Genomic DNA, 12134 nt, shown 5'->3' with positions numbered 1-12134 from the left:
CTGGTGAGTGTGAAATAAGAAAAACAAGGGAAACAATTTCTTTTTCTTTTTTCTTTTTTTTTTTTTAAAGTCAAGTGATATGATTGTTTAACCATCAAAGATTCACCCATTTCACATTCATGAAAAGACTCTGCACTCATTCCTAATAAAACATACAATTAATTGATAAAATATCTGCAAAAATACTTTTCCTTATTTTACACACTAGCACCTACTTTGACAGTGAAAAACTTTTAAGAAGCCCCCTAGAAAAAACAAAATTACTCGACAGCAGCATCACTGTTTGTACATGTACTGTATATGAAAAGTCATCTACTAGATTTACACGTTGCATAGATCACAAAAATTATGTAAGAATAGAGTTGAATGAGACGCGGGGACATGATTCAGGCGATACAAGCAGATTTCAAACAGCTCACAGGCTGAATACATCAAATAAAAAACTGTGTTCTGACCTCATCAGATCTCGAGGTTCAGTGTGGAAGATTGAGGGGGATTTAGTGGAGCCTAGCGGTGGGGATTGCAACCAGCTGAAACTTCACCAGGTTAGAACTCCTTCAACGTCAACGAGCCGAATATTCGGCAGAGTACTAACAAACCAGAGGCCTGTACTATGAAGCAGGATTTGGAGTTAGCGAGGTAACTTAAGTGTTAACACTGGGTTTTCAGCACTATGAAGCTGGTTCTCTTTTTACTGGGATAAATCACCATGGTAACTGATGCTGAACAGCTAACTTGCTCCAGAGCAGGTTAACTTCGGAGTGTCAGATCACAGCCCTTCAACATCCCGACCTCTGACCAATCAAATCACTGTAGAAAAAAGTATCAATGGACAAAAGTCCAGAGTCTGGGGCAAAAATTAAAGCATAACTCATATATAGTTATAGGTCAGTAGTAATAGTAGGTCATTTCATTGTTCCAGGGCTCTATTTCCACTGGTTTTATAAACAGAGCTTTTAACAAACACATAGATTGTTTACACACTAAACACATAATTTTTAACTTATGCAAAGTTTATTTTAGTCCGCAGTGACAGTGTTGATATTTGACACTGATTCATCACTGCAGCTCGAAATAACATGAGAGACCTGTGTGGTTTGAACTGGGATAAAACATAACATTTTATCAGTAAAATAATCCCCACATTGTTAATTAGCTCCTGTTATTATAAACGCAACATTTCCGTCAGACAGACAGGGGAAGGAAAACACAGAAAATATATTTCTACCTGTCACTCCGGAATTTCTTCCTTGTCGAGATACATTTTTTTTTGTGACTGATATAACAGAGGTGTTGACAGGTTGTGATCAGATAATCTGTAGTTAACCAGTTCAGCATTAGTTACCATGGTAATTTATGCCAGTAAAAAGTGAACCAGCTTCAGAACTAGAACTAAAAACCCAGCGTTAACCCTGAAGTCACCTCGCTAACCCCAAATACAGCTTCGTAGTACAGACCTCTGGTGATTGAAACAGAAACACTGAAAGAAGCAGTTTCATGTTACTGCTAATGTGTGCTCACCTTTTTTCTCTGATAATTTAAGATCCTGGGGTCTCATTTATGAAACAGTGCATAGGATCCATACTAAAAATGCACACACAGACGAAAGCCAACAACGGCGAGCGCCAAAAAATACTTGACATTTTCTCCAGCCAGGCTTTTTCACCTCACCATGTGCCAATTTCCTGTCTCCAAAATGTTTGTACGTATGGGTCAAAAATTCTCCTAGCAAGTCTGTTTTTATAGATCACAACTTTTGCGTGCTAAGTGGCGTACACCTCTTTCAGGCCTTGATTTGTACGTCTGCAATATTTATAAATGAGACCCCAGATGTTCAGGAGGTGTTTACAGGGAGCTGAATTATCCGCAGAGGTCTCTTCCTCTCCAAAACAAATGGACCCAGTGATTTAAACTGCTAAGAACACTGAATAAAACCGTTTCACTGTAAAAAAAAAAAACCACCTGGTGTTTCTCCACTATCTCATCACAAAGGGGCTGGTTGCCGACACTAAAACACCAATGTCCCTATCTGGAGTTAGTGTTTGGTTTGTCTGCTCTGGGCTACTGTAGAAACATGGCGGACCCCGAAGATGAGGACCTGCTTCCTTTGTAGATATAAACGGCTCATTCTAAGGTAACAAAAACACAGCTATTCTTGTTTTAAGGTGATTATAAACTAAAGAAAAGTGATCGTTATATTCAGTGTCTGTCAATTTGTCCCCCTGAATCCAACACACTGGACCTTTAAGTAAAAGCATGTACTGACAGGTGTGATGCAGCACAAGACAAATATCTCCCTTATAGTACCAACACTTAAAAATCCAACACATGAGTCATAAACTACTGTAAAAGTTTCCCTCTTATAATTTAGCTATTTCTTAAAAATTTGGGACTCTTGATTTGCTTCTTTGAAACACATCGACAACAGATGCAGCGCTGCACCCCAAGACTGTGACAGTCTGGTAGCTTTAAAACTTTTGTAGTGTTGTGGATATTAATTAAGGTGCATTAATGAGCTTTGCTGTACGTGTTTATCTTTGGAGGAGTTCAAGTATTCATCACATCAGTGTTCCAGAAGCAAAGTCTCGTCACCCGTATGATCTAATTTTGCACCAAGCATGGAAAAAGTGTTGACATTGTGACCTTCTTGGTGAACAAAGTTGCAGTAACTTTATATTCTCACATATTCCTACACATACAAAACAAACAGGATATTCCTACAGCGCCTCGAGGCATCTTCCTACTTATAAGCTGGTTTCTGTAGTGTAACTAATCTGATTGAGGAGCCTTGTGCTTAATGTAAAGCCCAGTTCAGACGGAAGATCAGACAAGATCGTGTATGGTCTCCATAGCAGCGACTCTCCGTACTTACATTGCAATATTTGGCTTTTCAGGCTTTTTGAATATAATTTTTAGCTCCTACAAATATTAATCAGGATTGTGAAAGTCAGATATTTGCTACAGCTGCATTTGTAGTAGTGATGACACAGCGAAAACATAAAAACACACTCCTGTATGGGTCTGATTTTCAAGACCCACCACCTACACATACGACCAATTAATTCTGCAACCCAACATGCTGACACAAGAACCACAACCCCGCCCGAAACAACAAATCCTGAAATAACCACTTAGTGTTCAAGTAATTCGTTCAGGCAGCATGTTTAAAGCCATTTAAAGACACGTGAAACGTACGTTTTAAAATTAAGGTAATTCAGAAAATACAATTTATTTTAATATTGAGCCCCGATCATACAGAAAGCGTTTTGTATGTTGCAGAACGCATGGCGCACAGCACTGCCTTCTTTTTTTAGTAAAAAAAGTGAAAAAAAAATAAAAAATAAATAAGCTTGCCGCACCTTTTTATTGTAACCAACCCATCACCTCCTACAAACAGATCTGTGTGGGTACATGAGACCCTAAAAAAGAGGGTGGATCACGAGGAGTACCACCAGTTGGTCCAAGAGCTTCTCCTCCATGGTGGATGTCTCCAGGCATATTTTAGGATGACTCAGGGGCAGTTTGACAACCTGCTGTCTATCATCGGGCCGTATAGCTCTGGGTATCCAGCAACAGCTACCACCAGTTTCTCCTCCATTGTTTATCAACTGTAAACTTATTGTGACTACCACAGAAGGTCCGCCTCTCAAATCATCCGATTGAACAATAGGAAAAAACATGACGTAAAAAAAGGGATGACGTGGGGCGCTTTTCTGTTCTGAGTTGACGTTTTTTCAACACAAGGAGTTCAGAGCGCCCTGGCAAAAACACCAGGTGCCCAGAGTGCAGAAACACGAGGCGTGTCGCAACGTAAAACAGCGAGTAAAAAGCTTCATTCTCATAAGAAACAATCGCAAAAAGCTGCATCCAGCTGCTAAAACGCTTTCTGTGTGATCAGGGCCTAAAGTTGCTCTCCTATTCCAGCAGGCGCAGGAGACATCAGTCAAGGTATTAAAATGTTAGAACATCAAATTAAAATATTACTCTAAATTTCTAAAAATATTTTGATCATCAAACACCTACAATCAACATGTGGTTTCCCCTTTTTTGTCAATTTCTCTCGTTGATTCCCCGTCAAAACACTCAGCCATTTGAAAGGAGCTGGTGTCACCTCTGATCAGCAGAGAAATCACTAACTATGGAGACAACATTTCGCCAGGCTGATGATGATGCTGCCCTTCCTGACGACAGGTGAGCTACAGCCTTCAGATACTGAGAGAAACATACACTATAAACCACTGATGAGGTGATGCTCTCTGTCCTCCGCCCTGTGCTGAGATGGGCCGGTTCACGCTGCTACAACTTTTTCCTGCAACACTCTAAAACATTTTCCTCTGGTCTGAACTGGGCTTCAGATTATCAGCATCAGCTCAGACTGCTTCTCCCTCAATCTGTCCTGTACCTCCTATAGTGTTTCTTTAACAATTGATTGTCACCTTCACTTTGCATTCTTGTACGTTGCGTATGGCCTGATGCGAGCTTACTCAAGAGGCGGCTCTTCTTCTGGTTTCTCCTCGTCAATCTCATGGCTGCAGTGATGAGCAGGAGCCACGTCTAGAGGCTCTAGAGGCTCTGCAGGTTCCTCAGCTGGCGTCGGCGCCTCCTCGATGGCCTGAGCAGGAGAATCGTCTGCCATCGACTCCTCACCAGCAGAGGACTGGAGGAGGTCGACGGAAGAATGGCGAGGAGGGTCTTCAGCTGGGACAGAGGGCTCAGCAGGAGGCTCTAAAGACTCTACAGGGAGAGACACAGGGGGACTGGGGCTATAACCGGGCTCACACAGAGAGCCAGGCGGGTCTGTGGACTGTGTGAGCAGGTGAGATGGTTCAGCTGGTGGGACGCCTGAATCGGACATGTCGGTGGAAGCGAGAGCGGAGGTAAGGTCCATGGCTGCCTGGGAGCTCAGCTCGTGTGTCTGGCTGTCTGCTGATGATGAAAGCAGCACACTGTCCTCCAGCTCCTCTGCACAACAACAGGAAATGCAAACATTCAGACTGTGTTCTCTTCAGCCAAATCAGTACATGATAGTTTTTTGTTACAGCTTAGAGGGTAAGTTTGGTATTTTTCAACCTGGACCATATTTTCCATGTTTTGCGTTCCAGTTATTGATGGGAAATTGGTCCAGTATTGAGAAAGAGCGCTGCATCTGGCAGTGGTAAAACAGGATGCAATGTAACCACTCAGGGTATTTGTGCCTCATCAATTTACATTTTTGTCACTGACAGGCTCAGATTATTATTCCAAGTGTCTGACAATGTGACGGACAGGATCCCTACAGAGATAGACTTTTTTTTAAAGAGTAAGATCCTTTCCGTTCAATCTGAAATCACTGTTGCCAAACCCACCAGACTCCATTTAAATAAACAGTAATTTTATTATCATAAGACACACTTCAATCAAAGTTGACAGAAACAAAATAAAACACTCAAAAGTCATTTTGGTTCATCTTCCCACTCTTCCAACAATCACCAACTCTGGTTTGGTTGAAATAAACCCCTAATTCACCCAGTTAGATGTGAAAACATGCTGTCTCTATATACACTAAAATTACTGTTTATTTAAATGGAGTCTGGTGGGTTTGGCGAAAGCAATTTCTGGGCTGTTTCTGGTTGAACAAAAAGGATCTTACTCTTTCACAAAAAGGTCTATCTCTGTGGGGATCCTTTCCATAATGTTGTCAGGACACTTCAAATAACAAACCCTAACTAACTAACCCTCAATCAATATTCATTGACCCATCTCTTTGGGACAACTATATTCATCCCACGGCAAGGAAATGCAAATACTGTCCTCACTCACCAACACCAGAGATGTCACCCTCCTTCTCCTCATGCATAGCCAGTGCAGTGTTGGTCATGTCGATGGACGACATGGACAGATCCAGTCTGTCCATCAAATCTGCAGGATCGGGATTTATCACTGCCACTTCAGAGTCTGAGAAACCTGGAAAAACACACACAACGCACTCACTCAGAAGATTTTTATGAGCACAATTAGACGCCAGGGAGACAACTCTTTCATGTCAGATATGATCATCCTCTAAAACCACTGCAGAGCTGAACTGACCGGGGTCCATGACCCTCTGGATGGGTGGAGGCAGAGAAGCTTCCTGGAGGGTGACCTGCTCCAGGTCTAACAAGTCCTCACTTGGACTTGAAGGTGCCATCAAAGGTGCCTGAAAGCAGGTAACAGAAATACAGCTACTAATAACAGTTTGATCTCATGCAGCGCCATCAGAAAGTCAGTGTCGTTGTTCAGGAAAACAAAAACAATATCCACACAGATTTCTGACTGTTATTGTCTCTGATACAGAACAAGTCAGACTATATGTACATTAACAGTGAAACAATTAGTTGACTGATTTGATTAAACATGTTTTGTTACCCATAGTTATTTAAGCAATCTATCTCGCAAACATGCCAAACATTTGTTGATTTCATCTTCTAAGATGTGATTTTTAACCATTTTCTGACATCGTATAGACTGAACATAAGTATAAACAACACTTTTGTTTTTGCTTTCATTTTCCATGAGCTGAAATAAAAGATCTTAGACTTTTTCTATCCACACAAAAGGCTTAGTTCTCTCAAACTTTGTTCACAAATTTCATCACAACAGATCAGTCAAGAGTGACTAAATGTGGTACATGTGGATTCAGATTTACCTCCATGTATCCATGAGTTGGCAGCTCCGGAAGCTCCAGAGAGGGTTCCTCCACAGGAACAGGGGTGGGTGGCTTTGGCGTCGATACATCGGGATGTGCCGGGATTCGGTGCAAGTAGCCATAACCAATGCCACAACCCAAACTAAGAGCAAACATTTGTAAATGCTTCAAGAACATTTAAAACAATTCATACATTTTAGAATAATGCCGCATAATCTGGAAAAGCCTCACTGTGAATGAACGGCCAGCTGAGGTTGTGTACCGTTATAGTGATCTGAATAAACTTTATACAGGAGACCATAAACAATCTGCATCACTTCTCTCCTCATAAAGGATTTAACACCAATGAAAAGTAATTTATAATATCTAAAGACAAAAAGGTGTACTGCAGTAATTCTGCAGTAAGCCCCCCTGAATAACTCATGTATCTGTGTACTGTCAGATACCTGCCCTCTCCGCCCCACGCTCCGTTTGGCGTGACCACCACCTCTCTGCAGGCGTCTGTCTGTGTATTGTACACCAGCAGCTTCAGCGGCTTCCCTTCATGGGCCTCAATCAGCGAGAAGAAGTCTTCTGACTGGAAATCAGTGACTCAGAGTTAACCTCAACTCAGCTTTCAAACATTTGTTAAAGAGATACAGTGAAGCATTACATGAACATCTCACATCTTGCAACACTTGATCTGCTCCGACGATGTAGTCGCTGTGTGGCTGGAGCTCTGCCAGTGCAGCAGGTGAAGTGGGTTCCACATCCTACAGGACAGAGACAAGCGTTAACAAACTGAAGATGAAGTTTTGAAGCTGAAATCAGAGTTAGCTCAGTCGATTTGGTTTTCCTAGTTGTTAATGATGGAGCTCACCAGAACGTGCCAGACATTCTCATTGGCTCCTTGGTAGCTGCAGAAGCGAACGCTGGCACCCAGCAGGCCCTGTCCTCCCCACATGTTACTGGGCACCACCTCCAGCTCCCGGACTCTTGTGGTTTTAGTGCTGTACACCTCCATCTTCACTGCTCTCTCCATGTTGGCTTTCAGAAGCTCCTTCAGCAGGTCATTCTCCTCATTCTGGTCAACAGTAACAGAAGGAGTCACAACAGTAGGAGTAGGAGGTAACTTTGGTACCTATGGGCTGTTCTTTCTTGATTTTGTGCCTCCTCGCCTCCTCTTTTCTCCATCCTACTGCCTGAGACCTAGAAATTGATTTCAGCGCACCACCTTGAAGGAAGTCTAATTTCAAAAAAGCATGTCAAGGAGAGAGGAGTGAGGAGGCTTGCTAGAGGAGCTATCAGCAAGGATGCACAGGTGTGTCTTTTTCAGCACCTCTGATGTAAAAATGACAGGTTAATAGGGATGTTAATGATTAACTGTTAATCAAGAAAATCAAGAATATTTTTAACCAGTTATGCATGTTGGTCTATAGGACAATTTTGCTGCACTGCACACCAACTGGGTCAGGTGGGAGCTGACCCGACAGTGTTGCTACAGAAACATGCGCCCCCCTCCAGCTTCCCCAGGTCTTCACAGTGAGGACGTAGCTCAATTTTGACTGTCAAACCCCTTTTATAATTGTTGACTATGTTATTGAAGGTGGGAGGGACTAAGATGTGAGGAGAGGTGGCGGGGAAAGGAATCAAGGATGTAAAAACTAAGAACTGACTCTGTGTACTCTGTTTATGACCAACCAGTCAATGACTACTGAATTAACTTCTGACAACAGCACAAGCATTAAACTTACAAGTCTTTTGTTGTCCAGGGACAGGATGAAGTCAAAGAAGGGCTGCAGTCCGGCCATTTCTGCAGGGGAATTCGGCTGCACCTGCCAAAACCAACACAAGCATTTTAATATTTTAAAAACTTTGAGGTTTGAAAGTTAAAAGTGAAAAAACAAAATCCTGGAATCATTAAACGCCTTGGTTGTTCTCTCCTCTCATGCATGCAGGAGTGTAGAACTAAATGTTTCTTACTGGATCTGGTTTGTGCACATGGTTTATTTTTAGCAAAATTTTAAAGAAGACATGTATAGGGTTGCAACGGTGTGAGATTTTCACAGTGCGATAACCATCTCAGAAAATATCACGGTTTCACTGTATCACAGTATTAGAAAATGTATAATATCATCAGTCAGAATAACTCTTAAAGAAATGAAAACAGGATTATTTTTGGTTGAACGGACGTTTTATGATTATAAATGAAACTTGAAACCATTTTGTTAATGGACGTGTGTGCATAAAGTCTCCCTTTAGAAAATGACTAAAATGAAGGGGATATTCTCCAACCAGTTGCTCTTTTTTTGTGTGTTAATATCATTAATAAGCATTATAATACATGGTGTGATAAGAGTCAACTTCTATATCACAGTATACCTTGAAACCGTCATATCACTGCAACCCTAGACCTTAATCGTGCATGATGTGTTTAAGGACCGTCATACATTTGAAAATATGAAGACAATTTCTGTTTTTACAGTTTCTGTCGATAATAAACGGCGTAATTTTGCAGAATTTTAAATAAAACATGCCTTTCAAATCCCCAAACAACAATTTGGGGTTCAAAGGGTACTTCATTAAAATAAATATAACCATTTAGACTAGGGGTGGGAATCAACAGAGGAGCCACGATACCATATTATCACAATATTTAAGTTACGATACAATAATATTGCGATTTTAAACATGCTGAATATTTTATTATTACCTTTAATATTACCTTTTTTCAACTGTAAATTGACTGTAACTGTAAGTTGATGATTATATCATTCTAGTTGGCTACCTAACATTTAATTTGTGTTTGTCATACTAATAATTTACACAATAAAATATCAATACTTGGCAATGTGTGACGGTACAATGTTGCCACACAAAAATTGCAACACTATGCTGTATCGAATACAGAATGCAGCAGCACGTGTACTAACAGGAACTAAGAAACGAGATCATATTTCTCCTGTTTTACCTTCTCTGCACTGGCTCCCTGTAAAATCCAGAATTGAATTTAAAATCCTACTGTTAACTTATAAAGCTCTAAATGGTCAAGCTCCGTCATATCTTAGAGAGCTCATAGTGCCATATTATCCCACCAGAACACTGCGCTCTGAGAACGCAGGGTTACTCGTGGTCCCTAAAGTCTCCAAAAGTAGATCAGGAGCCAGAGCCTTCAGCTATCAGGCTCCTCTCCTGTGGAATCATCTTCCTGTTACGGTCCGGGAGGCAGACACCGTCTCCACATTTAAGACTAGACTTAAGACTTTCCTCTTTGATAAAGCTTATAGTTAGGGCTGGCTCAGGCTTGTCCTGTACCAGCCCCTAGTTAGGCTGACTTAGCCCTAGTCTGCCGGAGGACCCCCTATAATACACCGGGCACCTTCTCTCCTTCTCTCTCTCTCTCTCGTATTCTATTACTGCATCTTGATAACTCGGCCATTTCAATAATGTTGTTGTAAGCTACTGTTATCACCTGCATCTCTCTCTCTCTCTCTCTCTCTCTCTCTCTCTCTCTCTCTCTGTCTCATTGTGTCATGCGGATTACTGTTAATTTATTATGCTGATCTGTTCTGTACGACATCTATTGCACGTCTGTCCGTCCTGGAAGAGGGATCCCTCCTCAGTTGCTCTTCCTGAGGTTTCTACCGTTTTTTTTCCCCGTTAAAGGGGTTTTTCTTATCCGCTGTGATGGTCATAAGGACAGAGGGATGTCGTATGCTGTAAAGCCCTGTGAGGCAAATTGAGATTTGTGATATTGGGCTTTATAAATAAAATTGATTTAATTGATTGAATTGATTGATTAGTCAAAGCTATTATTTAGCTACAGTGCTAATATTAACGACTACGATAAAAAATAATTCATGTTGTTACTGTAACAGCTCGATGAACTGTTGGAGGACTTTCTTTAAAATCAGTTAAACGCCTGAATTCAAGCTTATTTACGACATAAACACACAAACAGTAAACAGATGTTTATGTTGCATTGTGTCAACTTTTAACAACAAAGGTAAACAGTGCCAACTCGTCGGGTCTCACCGCAGAGTCTGCAGCAGCTAGCTAACTGTTAGCATACAGTAGCATCACGATAAGCTGCAGCACACGCTGTACAAATTCAAAACAAGCTCAATAATTGAAGTCTTACGCCGTGCACGTGGTATCCATACGTCCCTCCTTCGGATACCTCTGAACTCTGTGATAAACCCATGTCTGTCAGGAACTTTCAAATACGAGCTAATTTCATCAGAAAGTAACAACTGTGTGAGAATTATTACGGTTCACAGTCCGCGGCCATATTGTCTGCAGGCCATATCAATCGAGCACCGCTGGTATCGAACAGACACAGGCGCACACATTGCGCATGTGCACACACACCAGTACTTCTTTCAGTGGGTACGTCCCAAGTCCCTTAAAATTACTGCTAACCACCTTACCTAGCCACCTTACCTAACTGTTTAGTCCCTCCCACATGCAAGGAGTCGGGAGTTAGGAGTTAGCAGTATAAAATAAGAGACTTGGGACGTACCCACTGTTCTAAAACACAGGGCTGCTTCAGCGGTAGCATTATATAATGGAGTTGTGTTAATGAGGTCACTAACATGACCTCTATGGTAACATATTTATTTAATTATAAAGTAATGATGTAATGATGCAAAGACCTTAAACGTGATATTTTCTGAACCATGGCAGGTTTATTAGTGACAGTAAATTAATACCAACCAGGAGAAACAACCCTTAGACACTTTGACATTACACAGCAGTTAATTCAGTGAACATAAAGACATTTACGCGAATGTCATTTTGAGATGTAGATTTATAAGACTAGGTCCAGGGTATTGGTGCTGTGTATTAGGACTGCAACAATTAGTGGATGAATCGATTAGTTGAATGACAGAAAATTACGACTATTTTGATAAATGTTTATTTTTTTTAAAGCATCAAACTAAAAATCATTCTCTGGTTGCAGCTACCAAAATGAGGATTTGTTGCTTTTCTTTGTTTTGTTTTCTTTTATATAATAATATGATAAAATAATATTTATTTGTATAGCACTTCAATAAAAAAAAGGTTGCAAAGTGCTTCACAAAGTGCTTAGAAATAAAACACAAAAGTTACAAACCACAAAAGTAGAAATCAGGCATTAAAAGGGAAGCTTTCCTATAAAAATATGATTTAGGCAATTTTTGTGATATAAAAGTAAATATATTTAAATTTGTGGACTGTTGGTTGGACAAAACAAGACATCACTTTAGGTTCTAGGGAAATGTGATGGACATTTTTATTATTTTTGTCATATTCTAGACTCACAATTCATCAATTTATTGAGAAAATAATCATCAGATTCATCAGTAATGAATATAAACATAACTTGCTGCCCTACTGTGTATGCTGGCTCACTGGCATGGTGTATTGGAACACTTAGAGGCCGTTTACACGTACACGGTGATTTTGATAAACGGAGACATCTTCCTTCGTTTGTGCCCTTCGCTTACAC

General features: G+C 40.8%; 1 protein-coding gene across 1 annotated transcript; it reads right to left on the bottom strand.

Moving 5' to 3' along the window:
• Positions 1 to 40: 40 nt before the first annotated feature.
• On the bottom strand, positions 41 to 10973 carry gorasp1a (golgi reassembly stacking protein 1a). Its single transcript, XM_033650185.2, has 9 exons — positions 10785 to 10973; positions 8398 to 8478; positions 7524 to 7727; positions 7330 to 7416; positions 7111 to 7241; positions 6665 to 6806; positions 6067 to 6175; positions 5800 to 5943; positions 41 to 4962 (listed from the first exon to the last, which is right to left on the bottom strand). The coding sequence occupies exons 1-9, from the start codon at positions 10845 to 10847 to the stop codon at positions 4481 to 4483; spliced, it is 1443 nt and encodes a 480-aa protein (XP_033506076.1). The 5' UTR covers positions 10848 to 10973; the 3' UTR covers positions 41 to 4480.
• Positions 10974 to 12134: the final 1161 nt, after the last annotated feature.

This window comes from Epinephelus lanceolatus, chromosome 12 (genome assembly GCF_041903045.1).
Source record: "Epinephelus lanceolatus isolate andai-2023 chromosome 12, ASM4190304v1, whole genome shotgun sequence".
In the NCBI taxonomy this organism is placed as follows: domain Eukaryota; kingdom Metazoa; phylum Chordata; class Actinopteri; order Perciformes; family Serranidae; genus Epinephelus; species Epinephelus lanceolatus.
The sequence above is the reverse complement of the archived record's forward strand: the minus strand, read 5'-3'. Positions and strand labels throughout refer to the sequence as shown.